We start from the raw sequence: 16,197 nt of genomic DNA on the forward strand, positions 1-16,197 counted from the left end.
AAGTGAAAGTGAAAATGTTAGTTTCTCAGTCGTGTCCAACTCTTTGCGACTTCATGGACTGTAGCCCACCAGGCTCCTCTGTCCATGAGAGTTCCCAGGCAAGAATATTGGAGTGGGTTGGCATTTCCTCCTCCAGGGGATCTTCTTGACCTAAGGAGTGAACCTGGGTCTCCTGCATAGCAGGCAGATTCTTTACCAATTGAGTTACCAGGGAAGGCCATATAAAAGAAATCTACCTGTAAATCAGTACAATTCCAATAAGCAATCTCTTGTATTTTTGTTCCTTGCAAAAATATTCTGACCTGAGACTTCTTCTCCAGGACAGCAAAATGATTTTTAAAAAACTACAGTATTAGCATAGGATTGCATATATAGATTCCTCACATAAGATAGACAAGAATATGCAGAAACACATAAAATAGGTAGACATTTAGTTTATGGTAAGTGACAAAAATATTGATGAAAGAAATCGTGTGGGATACAACTGTCTGTCACAGAAGAATTAAAGTCATATTGTATGCTTCAGCCTCAAATCACAGACCAAAATACATTTTAGATAGATTAAAATAAAATAATAAAAGTGTTAGATGATAACAGCAATTCTTATGTGTATAATATTATCATGACAAAAGCATTTCAAATCAGGATCCACAAGTCAGACCTTATAATACAAAACTTTGGTAGATTTGATTACATAAAATTGTAAGATGTATCTATGGATGAAAAGACCATAAAATGAAGGTATATAAAAATAAGCTGCTTAAAAGGTTCATCTTTTTTGTGGAGAGAGCCATTAAAACAGAAATTTTGAATGGAATATAGATTTCAAAAATAGTACAAAATTAATGCAGTAATGTGGGAGATATATATATATATATATATATATATATATATATATATATATATATATATTTAGGCACATTTATATTAGCTTATAATACTAAGTACTTAACACTTCAATATTATATTAGACAATTTTTTCTTTAATTATAGTATGTGTGTGCTCAGTTGTGTCTGACTCTTTGTGACCCCATGAACTGTGTAGCCCACCAGGCTCCTCTATCCATCGGATTGTCCAGACAAAAATACTGGAGTGGGTTGACATTCGCTTCTCCAAGAGATCTTCCCAACCCAGGGATTGAACCCACATGTCTTGCGTATTCTGCATTGATGGCAGATTCTTAACCACTGCACCTCCTTGAGTATCTGCTGTTAATACTATATGGGAATTCATGTGGCGTTGGTGGAGGATGAATTTATACAATTTTTCTGCAATGTAATTTGGCAGTGTTTATCAAAATTCTTTTAAAATGTTTACATTCTGTGATCCAGCAATACCACTTCTCAGAACTTACCTTCAGGAAAGAAGACAGGTACAGATGCACTAGCAAGAGTGATTTCTCAGCTCCCAAAAAGGTGCTCAGTTCTGAGAGATATTCAGCAAATAAAACGGACATAATTTATGACTACTTATATGCAGATGACACCACCCTTATGGCAGAAAGTGAAGAAGAACTACAGAGCCTCTTGATGAAAGTGAAAGAGGAGAGTGAAAAAGTTGGTTTAAAGCTCAACATTCAGAAAACTAAGATCATGGCATCCAGTCCCATCACTTCATGGCAGATAGATGGGGAAACAGTGGAAACAGTGGCTGACTTTATTTTTCTGGGCTCCAAAATCACTGCAAGTGGTGATTGCAGCCATAAAATTAGAAGACACTTACTCCTTGGAAGGAAAGTTACGAACAACCTAGACAGCATATTCAAAAGCAGAGACATTACTTTGCCAACAAAGGTCCATCTAGTCAAGGCTATGGTTTTTCCAGTGGTCATGTGAGATTTGGACTATAAAGAGAGCTTAACACTGAAAAATTGATGCTTTTGAACTGTACTATTGGAGAAGACTCTTGAGAGTCCCTTGGACTGCAAGGAGATCCAACCAGTCCATCCTAAAGGAGACCAGTCCTGGGTGTTCATTGGAAGGACTGATGTTGAAGCTGAAACTCCAATAATTTGGCGACCTCATGCGAAGAGCTGACTCATTAGAAAAGACCCTGGTGCTGGGAAAGATTGAGGACAGGAGGAAAAGGGGATGACAGATGATGAGATGGTTGGATGGCATCATTGACTGGATGGACATGGGTTTGGGTGGACTCTGGGAGTTGGTGATGGACAGAGAGGCCTGGCGTGCTGCGGTTCATGGGGTCACCAAGAATAGGACACGACTGAGCAACTGAACTGAACTGTATTTGGGAACTTGAACAGGAGGTGGAATTTGAAACTGATTCTGATATATCTAAGCTAGGAATAGGGTATTCAGAGGCATGGCAGATTTATTTTTTGCTCCTGTGTATAATAGAAAGCTAAATTAACAATAGCTGCTGTGACAATTTTACTTTTTTCAGTATTCAGTGTTTGAAAATAAAGCTTTTCTTTTTCCCCTCAAGCAGTCTGATGATCCCCGTGTTATTAGTTGGGCAACAATTTTCTTCCAGGTGGAGATTCAGTGACCTATGGCCTGACTTATTCTTGTGGTTCTCTTAATTTCAACTCATACCTCCTGCTATCACTCTGGATGGTTACATGTGGGAGACTTTTATTAGCTGGGCCTTCTTTCACCTATCTAGAACACAAATCGTATGGTTCCACATGCAACTGCCAGTGAAGCTGGTAAATGTCTAGCTCTGTGCACTGAAAAATAAAGGACGCAAATTTGTTATCAGCTAGAAATATCTGCCCATAATATCCTTCTGATCACCAAATATTTTTTACCTTCTTTTTGTCACATAAACCATTGCCCTACCCCATCCAAAGAGATAACCCAGAGTCCCATCAAACTAGTGTACCCAACTCAATGACCAAGGTCCTCAAATATGCATAATTATCTTCATCATCTCCAGATGCATTAGCTCAAGGAAAAATGAACCAAAACACAAGTTTCAATGCTCTTTTCCACCCCATGTAAAAAATACAGTGATAGAAGAGAGTCAGGAAAAACCCTGTGCTGTGCTTAGTTGCTCAGTTGTGTCCGACTCTGCAACCCCATGGACTGTAGCCCCACCAGGCTCCTCTGTCCATGGGGATTCTCCAGCCAAGAATACTGGAGTGGGTTGCCACGCCCTCCTCCAGGGGAACTTTCCAACACAGGGATCAAACCGGGGTCTCTTGCATTGCAGGCGGATTCCTTACCAGCTGAGCTACCAGAAAAGCTCCAGGAAAAGCCCTCCTTAATATAAATGCTCTCTTTTGGAAGAAGAGGAATAATGGGAAACACCGAGTAGTCACTGATCCATAATAATTATGAAAATATTTCAGACTGGCATGAAAAGTTCCCTTTGTGTTGGCAACAGTTATAGTCCCTAAAGAAACTAGCTTCTCTTCTGATCATTCTTTTTTTTTTTTTAATTTAATTTTATTTTTTGCCTGCCTCCAAGTCTATCTTACAGGAGGTTCAGCCTTGTCAGTCATGCTCTGTGGCCACACTGGAAGTGGATGTTTGGTCATATGCTCTCATGGGTACTACACAGGTCTTATAGGCCACTTCTTGTTTTCACCACGTTTGGTAGTCTAGAAGTTTTTGATGTTTCAATAATCAGACTTTTTTTTCTTTTTATTTGTTTTCTAACTAGGTACATGCTTCTTTGGCACAGTAGTTCCATTAAAAACAAAGTAGACTCCTAATCTATTTGTCAGATTCCTGTACCTATAACCATATTTCAAGACTTTTTGGAAGCAGAATTGCCAGACCTAATTTATTTGTTTCCTGTCTCCCTCTGAAACTCTTTTGTAGATTGTAGACTGTACGCAGCTCTCCTGAAGCTATGCACACAAAGGACCCTGGATGGTAGGCAGTATACTCAATCTGACCTTTGCCACAGAGCTGAGCCTTAGTATATTTTGTTGCTCAAAACTTCATTTAGTTTTATCTCTTATTATGCAACTTTTATAAATAGTGGATTTTCCAAACTTTTAAGTACTCACATCTGAGCTTCCTTTGATCTTTTTATTTCTGCTCGAAAACTGGCCATCCTCTACTAGGCTCAGCTCTCTCCTTTAATATCTTAACAAAAGCAGAACGTAAAAGTATATCAGAATCTAATCTTTCCAACCACTGCCCTTAAAGCTACAAGTGCAACAGACATTTAATCCTCAATGTTGAGTATTCATCTTCCTCCTTCAATCGATAATACAACAGAGTTTGTAACACCCCCCTCGCCTTAAAAAATGATCTTTCCTTTAATCAATTATTGTTTGCTCGCCAGGATCTCTTCCTACCCCACTTTTCTCTCCTTCTCAATCTTCTCTGCTGGAAGCAACTTCTGTCAGACTTTAAATATGGGAACTTTTCAGGTCTCAATTTTCAGACTTTTTCTCCTCTCTATCTAGACTCTCTCCCTTAGAGAGTTCATCAGTTTCCTCAGCTTTAAATGATATTTGTACGATGTATTTGTATAAAATAATAATATTTGTATATTTTGTATAATATTTGTATATTTGTATAATTGTTATAATCTCTAATCCCAGCCTTTCCTATGCATAACTGTATTTTTAAATTATATAGTTGTGTTTGTCACATTTAAAAATACACATACTTTCAGGTGGAGAAGAGGAGAAAGAAAAGGCATATAACTAAACAAAATCATATATGTATATTTGTTTACTGTCTCTCCCTTAAAATGTAAACTCAGTGGCAATGGTAATTTATGTGTCAAATTTTATATGCCCAATATCTGTTGACTAGATGATTGGTGTAATACATGTTAAAAAAACTTTATTTTAATGTGCTACTTTCCAAAACAACTCATTCTAATGCAGATATGTACTCTATGTCTAAAATCACATGAACTAAAACAATATTTTTTTCTCTTTTTTCAAGATCCCAATGCTCTGGCTGGCCAGACTGGCCCTGATCATGCTCTTATAGGAGGAATCGTGGCTGTAGTTGTATTTGTCACTCTGTGTTCTATATTTTTGCTTGGACGATATCTGGCAAGACATAAAGGTAGGTTATACATAATAAGACATTCTTAAATTTCACAAAAAAATTCTAAAGACTAGCTTCATCATGAAATATTATTCTTTCTGTGTGTGTGTGTGTGTGTGTGTGTGATGAGGGTTGAAATTGAGAGATCTGAATACTAAATTATTTCAGATAATTCTTAATTATTTTACTCAACATTAAAGTTGGATTGGATTAGCAAAATAATACTTAGCCAATAGCCAGAAGTCACAGAGTGAATCATTGGTTCAAGAAAAAAAAAAAAGAAATATGGGAGCGAGTTTGTAGTATATCTCTAGGACTGAAATTCAACTCTAATATTAATCATTTGGTAATGTTCCTGTTTGTAAGTTTATGGACACATATGTGGCCATATTAATAAGGAAAATATGTGATTTTTTTGCAATGGGTTAGGTAGAAAACTATTGGTATAATCTACTTCTAAATGGAGTTACCAAAATGAATGCTGACACATTTGATGTGATCATTATCAACATCTGAACAAAGGGCCCTGATTGCTACAGATGAGTGGATCACATGGTCTGTAGCCATCATTAAATAAATCAAAGTACTCATTACCCATGCCAGTTTGGCAGTTGCCTCTAGTTAACCTGCACACAGCTTCATCTGCAACATATACCTGAAAACTGAAAGAAAGTATACAACTTTAGAAGGGTGAATTGTATGGTTTCTTACACCTCAGAATATGTTTCAACATATAAGAAATCTGGCCTAAGTTTCTTCCTAAATGAATGTGACTTTAACAGTGGTTGTTTTACCACTCTGACAAAACTAACATGGTTTTCTTCCAACACCCACAGGAACATATTTAACAAATGAAGCTAAAGGAGCTGAAGATGCACCAGATGCTGACACAGCCATTATCAATGCTGAGGGCAGCCAAGTCAATGCTGAAGAAAAAAAAGAATATTTCATTTAAAATGCAGGCCAAGATTCTGAATTTTATGTACCAGGCTGGCTGCTGGAGAAAACTGGCTATCATCTTTCAGAATTCATTTCTACCATCTTCTGCTACCTTTATTAACTTCCATACCGTACTGCTATCCGTAGCCAGTGTATGCCAACAATCAGCTGTCGAAAGCATCACCCTTTAATTACCGTACCATCCATAATGCAGGACATTTATTACCGCGTAAATTCCACACCATTGCTCTTTTAACATTACAGTGCTTGAATATACAGCCTTAACAATGTTAATCATCTCCTTGGATCATGATATTGAATTGTTTTTGTACATTGAAAAAAAAAAAGTGTGCAGAGCTTCCCCCACCCCCTCATTTTTGGCTCCCTTTAAATCAAAGACCTTGTAAATCTGCCACTGGACAGCTTTCACAAGGAACAGGATTAGGTACAGACCTAACATGCTTAAGTTCAATTTGGATGTTAGTGGTTTATGATGTTTTCTACATGTCTATCTTCAAAGGCATGTTTTGGAAGCATATGCCCTAAAAAACACAAACTGAAATAAACTATTGAAGAATAGATTCTGGAATATTTGAGATTATACTGATAAAGCTGTATCAATTTGCTATTTAAAAATATAGTATTTGATACAGGAGCCATGAATATGGATTACAGTCATGACATGCAGTCTTATATAATTATATAGATCCCACCATTAGCTTATTTTAGCTTCATCTACCAATAAATTGTTACAAACATTTTACCATTTTGGGAATCACAAAGACTTCATTCATTTCTCTAATTTGATTCTGTAATTTATTTGCTCCATACTCACCTGCATAAACAAAATTGAAATATCCATAGGGCACAATTTTGAAACATTTTAGTATCTGTATATAGTGCATATAATAAATCCAATTAAACATTATTTGATACATATTTAACTTTTTTGGCTGTAGGTAATCAGTCATGAGTAAGCATTTTCTAATGTCCATTATATCCCTTTAGATATTACTTAAACCAATATTATAAGTAGATAACATGTATTAGTATTTTTGTCTGTATGTCCTAGCACTGTTCAACAACAAATTTTTCTAGTTCTTGTTAATTTTTGTTATACAATGGAAGCACAATGTTATAAGGAAAGGTAATTTTAAGCTAACAACCAGTGCACAGCCTCAGGTTTTAAATTACAACCACAGTTGAATAATAATCTAAAAATAAACTCTTAGTTTGCTAAAAATTTACAAATTTTAATTTGGCAGTTCCAGAGCTGCTTACCTATGTTGGTTTGCCAAAAAAGATGTTTGAGATATGTTTTCTGTATAAATGAACTAATTCTTTATATTAAATTCCTGTCTATGCATTTTGTGAGGTATAAACATATGAAACAGTGAGTGATAGAGAATTTCTGCCATAATTTTAACTCCAAGGTGAAAGTCTCTTTCTCTGGATTATTTCTGAAATTTCGATGTATTTAACCATTAAGAAATGCTGTATTCTTAAATATGACACAGAGTCAATCTGAAGTCATATTATTTCTCCTAGTAAAAAAAATACTGCTAGATTAGTTGTCATTAGATTTATTGATACTCTATGCTAAAGATTAAAAATCCAGTTAGATAAAAATTATTTTCCCATTGACAAGAACTGCACCTTTAGGAAGAAAAAGAATATGACAATATGGTAGCTATACTTGTGATGTCTGAAAGCATGATGGCCTATGGTTTTAAGAATAATATCTTGGAATTTATTTTTGGGAAATGAGAATGGTTGAGTATGACATCATGTATTAATATCATATGAAAGACAAGGGTGCTGTATCTTAGATTATTTATCAGAAAAGTATAAATCTTTTAAGGATAACATTAGACTCAATTTTTTTTTGATTGTTGAAGCATTTATCTTGTTGATTTCTTACAAAAGAAAAAGGACGATGTCAGTTAAGCAGCACTTTTTCAGAATATACAGAACATAAATAATATGATGTGGTTGAGTGTTAACATAATAAATCATATACAGTATGACAATTTTAAGGAAATAAGTCTGCATTGATGTGATTGCATGCTTGTTTTTACAGTTCACTCCATACCATCTGTGGAAAAAATGCAATAATATGTTAATATAGTATGGTAGTTTGAGAGAACCAGGTAGGTGCTACTAGACACATTGAAACTAGAATAGGTTTATAAACTGTTCATATCTTTCAATACATAATCTTTAGAAAGACTCCACAAAGCAAAATTCATTCTGTTAGCACAAAATGGAAAGGTTCTTATTACAGAAGTAAGTTGTATAAACTGCATCATCAATTACTATTTAAAGCCTAATTTCAGGATGCATTTACAAAATTGCTACTCTCCATTGATGCTGTATTTACATCGCTCTTCATTTCATCTGTATTCTACTTGGCTCCAACTGCTAAACTGTTGCCTAAATAACTCAATCATTATTTATAGCACTATAAAATTAGAAATCCAAAATTGGTTACAATTCAAGACTTCGACTCTTTTAACCCTTGACAGTAATATAAAAACTCATTGGAAGCCTTTAAAAGAAACTAACTTGTGTATTATGATTTGTGAGCTCTAATCAAATATTTTGACAGTTAAAATAGATATGAATTAGATATCATTTCAGTTACTGAAAGTAAATAGCATTGGAGTTATATTTTCCTATCTTAAAAAATTATTTGAGTTCCACCAATGAAAGAAATTGTAAAAATTATGTTCATTTCTATAAAAATCAGAAAAAATGAAATAAATATATAAATGAACCATTTCAATTGCCATGACTGAAATGTGCACATTTTATGCCCAGAGAGCCAAATTCGGTCATTGCTTAGTAAGCACCATAGCCACAGAATGTAATGAAAGGAGTGCGCACAGACACACACCCCAGTAGAATATGGAACATTATTATTTACCAAAAGTAGCTATTCTCTGCCAGTGTACTGTTTACAGTGTAAATTGTCCTCCATCAAAAAAGTGTAAACAGCATTCTTTTTTTTTGTTTGTTTCCATATTTGAATGTCCTAGATAAAACAATTATCAAAATTAGGGAGGAAAGGAAACTTTATGAGTGCAAGAGCAAAGATAGAGAGCATGAACAGAATAGTGTGTGTATGTGTGTGTGTGTGTGTGTGTGTGTGTATGAAAGAGAGATTTCAACTTGTTTTCTTTTACCAGAGAATCCAAGAAGCAGTTTAAGGAACCTGATATTGAAGTTTAATCTAGAAACTGGATGATCTCTTGTTGATTCAAGATGCTTAATCTTGCATTGAAACCCCACAATTAAAGAAACAAATAGAGAAAGAAAACTAACTTTCCTAAATATGGCAAAGAAGCTAACACCTCATTTATTTTTATTTCTTTGTAAAAATATAAATATCTCAATTAAAAGGACAGGCTCACTTGTAATTATGTACTCATGATTGTAATGGCATTGAGACTCCATATAGGCCCATGTACAGCAGCTGTTTGATGGTGATGGTTCTTCCATGTAACATAGCAGTTATCGTGTAATTTAGTGCCACTTATTGCAAAGTGTTACCAAGGGGAACATCTAAAATACTTTTTTTGGATATAAGGATAATTGAATTATAAATGTGAAATTTCATGTTACTTTTTTTAAATGTGGAGAAACTGCAAAACCTCCTATCTTACTGCAAATTCCCCATCACATTGCTAATTACTTAGTGCCCTCTAAAAATGCCCACTGTAATCCCCCTTTGCAAATGGTGGTCTGTGATGAATATACAAAACAAAGCAAACAGAAAACAACTGGCAACTACAGAAGAAATAAATAAAACACCTAATGAGAATTACGGAGTAATGCTTTTTATTAAGTGGCACAAAGTACACACTAAAAACTATGCAAATATAGGTAACTACAGTGTACGTACATGTAAGTATCTTGTACTTGCTGTGTATGGATGTTGGAAACCCATGTAATTATAATATGCATTTTGAATATTGGGAAAGAGGAAATCTTAGTGTAGATAATAGAACTTGTTTTGAAATATACACTGGCAATATTGAAATACACTCAGTGCAATATCTGCAATTCTATTGCTGGATACTTAATGCAAAGGGATTTTAAAGAATTTTTCAACAAGATCTAAGAGGTTGCTAATCTTCACCTCATTAGTTAAAACTACAACTGATATAACAACACGTTAAGTTTTTCTTGCTTAATCATTAACATTGCACAATATAATTATCTGGCCTAGTTTTTAGTGTTACTGGAGAGAAAGAAATAACCTGAGTTTTCAACTTTGATTCAGAGCTAATTGAATTTGGAGTTCTTATACTTTCTTTGAGTGTATGTGTGTTTTAAATGGGTTGTGGGACTTTTATTACAAGTACAAATCTACTCAAAAAATATAGGTTACCTTTAATAGTTAGAATCACTATATCTTAATGGAAATTTCTTATGTATTTTATTTTTCAATTCATTCTTCTCTTTCTCTCTCTATTTCAATCCAAACATGCCCTTTGCACTTCACTTATACCCTTCCAAAGGCAATGGATTGAAGGTAGCAAGATTATAAAGAGAGCTAAAGGGGACAACATGTAAAAATGGGTTCTAAACTCATCAGCATTTTTACGTATTGAGATTATTAATATTGAATGCAATAGTTATTGGATAGAGCTGGTAAATTCTCTGCCATGCATACTTACAATAATCCTTCTACCTCTCACTTTTAACATGGGCTATGATACTTCGATATAAATAGAAGAAATAATTATTTACAAGATATCCCAGGAAGCACTCTTTTGGGACTATCCTAACAGTCCACTCCCCACCCCCTGGGACATCTCAAAAGCCAACTTTACGTTTAGTGTAACTCAGTGGCGTATGGATCTGCATTTGTTTTCCCTTTTCTGTCATTAACTTTTCCTATAAGCAAACTATAATAACTTTAAAAGGATAGTTCCTCTCATTCCTATTTAATATTTCAATGTGATATAATTGTGCTGATTAAAAAAACCAAGTGGCAACACTTTGCAATCCAACTTGACATTTCATTTACTATTTAGGATGAAACAATTTCTTATAAGTTAATACTATGCTTTTAAGTAAAAATCGTATATGTAATTTTATTTTCCCAAGAAGTGTTATTGTGTAAGATAAATATTTAAGTATTTAAAATGGCCTCCTTATTAACAAATAATCCCAGAATAATGAATGCAAAGTATTGCCACAAAGACCCACTTTATTTTGTCTGCATAGAAATAATGTGAATTCTTCAAATCATATAATTTAATTATTCTGAAAGGAAATGGCATTTTAAAAGCAGATTTTTCTTTAGGAAAAAAATGATACAAAAATAATCTCAAAGTATGATGCTTAAAGTAAGATTTTTCTATGTTATGTGGTTATGTTATAGATAATATTTGCTGTATTTTCTACCATCATATATATATATATATGTAAACATATATATATATATATTTCACAAGAAATGTATGGTTCTTTTGGAGAGAATGGGCCCAAATGTGAAAACGATGTAAAGCAAAACCACTATTTTCCCCTATGAATATACTGTATATTTCAAAAGAAGAAACTTAAAAGATATTTGAAGATTGCAGGGGCAAAAGAAAAACGTACCAGGGCTCAGCACTTAAGCACTTTTCCCACATCCAGGGTCGGAACAGCAGTGATTCCTACATGAACTTTTAAGTGCGGTATGAAATGCCACATTACACTTATCTTACACACAGTACTGTCAAACCTCAAATGTTTTCTTTCTTCAGATACTTTTCCTTGTACATGAAACTAGTAGACACTTTCTCTTTATATTTGCTGATAGTGAAAGTTATATGCAATAAAATATTTGGTGGTTGAAAGTAGTGTTCACCAGTTGGGTAAAAAAACCATGAAATGTAAACTGAATTGTTATCTCTTTATCCTTTTTGCTTTTCTCTGTGTTTCTAATGTATGGAATGAGTCTCATAAATAGAAAGAAAAATAAGTTAGAAAATTTTCAAAACTAGTACTCTTTCTCCTTACAAGTGTATAAAACTAATCTCTTTATGAATTTATTTAACTGTACCTGCTGTACTTGTTGTAGATTCAATGATGGAGTTAAGTAGTAACCCAAGGGTTTATGAGTTCGGGATTACTGACATGTTTTTTTTCATACTCTGTTCACATCAATATTTGTGAATTGTTTGTTTAGCTTTTCATTCAACCAAAAAATATTCCCTCAACAAAGCTCCATTTTTATCATAAATATTTCAACATAACTAACATCAGAACAAGTCTGCCATGTTAAAAAGAATTTAAAGACTTATCTCTGAAAATGGTACCCAGAAATGCGGGTGTTCCCAGTAACATAGCTTCAAAAATAAAATGTTCTATTTATGTGACATGAAATTCATAGCTTTTGGAAGGGTATATTTATGACAGCATAAAAATAAGTTCTGTGCTGTAAAGAAGATGCACTGAAATAAAACATATTGCACAGAAGATAGAGAAACACAATTATTGAATCTACTGTTATCATTAACATTTTCAAAAACCAAAATGCATATTGTAATATTAGGTACATGACACTTGCATGTTGATATGCCTATATACTTACAAGTATTCAATGTGTACTTAGTGGCGCTTAAAATATGTCATGTACTACTCTTATAAACATTCTTACAGGGTTCCCATTTGCACCTCATCTTTCAGTAAAGTCTTGTCAGAAAAAAATTGTCTGATACATATGGAAAAATAAAATTTGAATTTTAGCTATCTGTTGGACATTACTGAATTGTCTATTCATTTAGTTCATTTTCTTAGGCTTGTTAACAGAAAGGTAGAAATTTCTTTTATCCCACTGACAGATTATAAAATATACCATGAAACATATTTCTTTATGCCAATACATTATTTTGCATAACTTTTTTCAACTGCATACATTATCCATTCATTTTATACTTCCTCAGTGATGCCCATTTTCTTTGTAAGTTTCTAAATGGAAGTTTTAAAACAGTTAAGCAGTAGTAAAATAAATGTTATATTATTTGTACAACATATAATTGTTACTCTTTGGAGTGTGTGAACCTTGTAACATGCTGACTAAGGGTTAAAAAAATGTTGCCGAGTTAAGGAAATTTGCTTGAGATTGCCAACATTCCAAAATTCTGTAAAGATAATTTTACAATCACTTCCATGTGTTTACTAATGTTGACTAGGAACAGAAGCAAAAATACTTACACCCTTTTAATTTTCACACTCTAACCAGTATTATATATTTCAACTACCTAAGATAATGCAATTAATAACATATTCATCTTAAGCTTATGCCAATAAGAATTTGAGATAAGCTTTTAAATTTATGGAGGATTTTCTTTGTGTCTTTGGAAGTTCACTTACCATAAGGTATTTTATAATCTACTTTAAATAACAGATTTTGTTATACAGGGTAAGCCAAAGGCTGTACAAGAATTAGTGTCTGGGTCTGATATTTGTGTTAGACCATGAAATATTCCATTAAAATTTATCTGTAAATACAAGGCAAGATTTTGTATCTGGTTTATTTTATGAAATAACATTTACTTATTTTAATTAATTTTTCCTAGCAAAAGAAGCCCTGTGATACATGTTAGCAAATTTGATACTGTGTGTAAAAGTACGTTCAGCACCACAAGAAAATGACATCTGAAATAGTCCATTCATAGACACAATTCTTTATTTCTTTTAAAGTTACCAAAAATGCCCACTTTTCTTCAGCTTTACCACCAAATACATATATGACATCCACATTTCCAGATAAATCAATTCCATCAATTTTCATAATAGCAAGTGTTATTTCAGTCAAAATATTCTTTGGTATTTTTTAAATCAAGGGAACATACTAAAAAACTTTAATTAATAATTTCAAGGCAATTTTAGGCTTTGAAAGGGATTTTCATAATGTGATAATCCCAGGATGATGCTAAAAATAAGTGTACATTCTATTAAAACAAGAATTTCCAGGAAATAGTTTTAAAAGGTTTTTAAACCATACTGTTTGGTGAAATTTAATAATTAAATTTTCCTTCCAAGTGATGACCACATTCTTTGCTTTGGTATTGCTATGTTGGAGGAAGAAGTGGGAGAATTCTAATCAAAAAAGTAATTATAAATGGTCTTATGACTTAATCAAACTGAAAAACAAGTAGTCTATTTTTTAACCGTTGTTCATAGTCTCAAATTCAATGGGTATTTCTATGGAGATTTTCTATTTGACTTTTTAATAGGTCTGATTAATATTAAATCTTTACTCTGCTAGAAAATTTAAGAAATTAACTCATCTTCTGAAGAGTGTCTGTAAGAAATGACCAGGGTCAACACATTATTAAAAGACCTAAAAACATGTGTCCTGCACATACTTTTAATACTTTAATTCATTTTGTTTTTACTAAACTGGATCCTTACACAGATGGAGGGTGCCTATAATATGAACACATGGCAGATTTATGGAATACATATTCAGGTAGATTCGAGTTGGTATACAATAATAATGTAGTGCAGGTTTTTTTAAACTAATATGATATTTCTGGAAAGCAACATAATATTCCTGAAATGTGGTAATCATTCACTCTACTATTTGAAAATATATTTAGTAAAATGGGTGTAACATGAATATACGAGAGTATATCAGGAAATTAATTTATTTCAATGTGTTGGGAGAAAAAAATAATTTGAAGTCAACTGGAAAATTTCTAAAGGTAAGGTTTGTGCATTTGGTAATATTACCAAATGAGAATATGCCCTAATACCCTTCTGCCAGAGATCAGAGAAATTTCCTGAAAAGGGATCGCAAAGGGTCAGCAATCTCATAAACTCCTCAGCTCAATGACAAGGTGTTTTGGAGATCTAAGGACTCCTATTTTAACTACATAATCCACCAATGACCTCTTCATTTGCTTCAAAGTCTTCCCAGGTGGCTCAGTTGTAAAGAATCCATCTGCTATTGTAGGAGATACAGGAGATGGATGGTTTGCTCCCTGGCTTGGGAAGATCCCCTGTAGGAGGAAATGGCAACTCACTCTATATTCTTGCTTGGAAAATCTCATGGACAGAGAAGCCTGGTGGGCTACAGACCACGGGGTTACAAAGAGTCAGACATGATTAAGTGACTGAGCACACACGCAAGCATATCAAAGTTGCACCTCTTGCTATAAATTATTCATTCTTGTGCTTCAGACTATTTCCTGCTCTTAAGCACCAAATAACACATATATTGTCTCATGTGACACTGAAGTATCTTCTATGCCCTGTAAGTAGATAGAAGGCCTTAGTATTTTTAATCATATTTTGCTTACAGATTTTTCTGCTAATCTGGTGGAGTCATGTAAAATCAGGCATACACAGAGTATTTTGTATAGAGTTTAGGGAACATTTTAAGTCTAACTGTAGTAGAGCCTGGCCAATCACAGTCCTTAGCATGAGGCGATTGTTGTGCATGTTTGCTCCATGCCTTCTTATCAAGCAAAGGTTATAGGGACCATTAGTGCTCCTGTTCAGCCATTGGTCAGCGCTGCTGTGGGCTTCTCCCCCAAGCGACCTTCAGTGAACAACCTTCAGTGAGGGCATTCAGAGAAATGTTGGCAAAGTGGTGGTCATCAGGCTGAGAGTGAGTTAAGAGGCAGATCCCGACCTTCTCCCAAGGCCCTTTACCTCATCTGGCCTTGGGGCCAGAAGGTGACCTGGGAGGCCCAGGGAACAGGCTGTGCAGGGATCTAGGGCCACACACTGGACAGGACCAGGCCTTGAAGCAGCTGTGAACCTCTCCCCTACCCTCACCTCTGCAACCTGATAGTTGCAGCCTGTGAGACCTGGCTCCCTCCCTGCCCACCATTTGGGCCACCTGAGGAGCCTGAGGGTTGGCACCTGGTTCCCTCAGCCATGACAGCTGAGCAGGGTCTGGGGACCTGGCCCTGAGGAAGCCACCAACTGAGCTCTGCCTCCTCTTAGCCAGGACTGGGACCTTGGAAGGGAAAGTTTGTGCCTTCAGACCTTGCTCTTCTTTCTTGTTGAAACAGATGATAACATTCCTTTGATAAGAGATTTGCAAGAATATCATTACTTGACCTTTTTCTTGAGAGTCCACATGTCTCCTTTTAGCCCTGAAATTAGCTCATGAAAGAGGCTATCAGAAGTCATCAGTTAAGTTCAGTTCAGTTGCTCAGTCGTGTCTGACTTTTTGCAACCCCATGGACTGCAGCAGGCCAGGCCTCCCTGTCCATCGCCAACAGCCAGAGTTTACTCAAACCCATGTCCATTGAGTCAGTG

General features: G+C 34.6%; 1 protein-coding gene across 4 annotated transcripts in view; it reads left to right on the plus strand.

The window, feature by feature from the left end:
- The window catches only part of CADM2 (cell adhesion molecule 2), a 1,273,609-nt gene extending 1,260,176 nt beyond the window's left edge, over positions 1–13,433 (plus strand). For all 4 annotated transcript variants that reach the window (XM_027551660.1, XM_027551751.1, XM_027551574.1 and 1 more), the window contains 2 exons: positions 4,876–5,001; positions 5,820–13,433. In XM_027551660.1, the coding sequence (XP_027407461.1) occupies positions 4,876–5,001; positions 5,820–5,938 (245 nt within the window). In that variant the 3' untranslated portion in view covers positions 5,939–13,433. The remainder of the gene's footprint in view (positions 1–4,875; positions 5,002–5,819) is intronic.
- Positions 13,434–16,197: the final 2,764 nt, after the last annotated feature.

This window comes from Bos indicus x Bos taurus, chromosome 1 (genome assembly GCF_003369695.1).
Source record: "Bos indicus x Bos taurus breed Angus x Brahman F1 hybrid chromosome 1, Bos_hybrid_MaternalHap_v2.0, whole genome shotgun sequence".
NCBI lineage: Eukaryota > Metazoa > Chordata > Mammalia > Artiodactyla > Bovidae > Bos > Bos indicus x Bos taurus.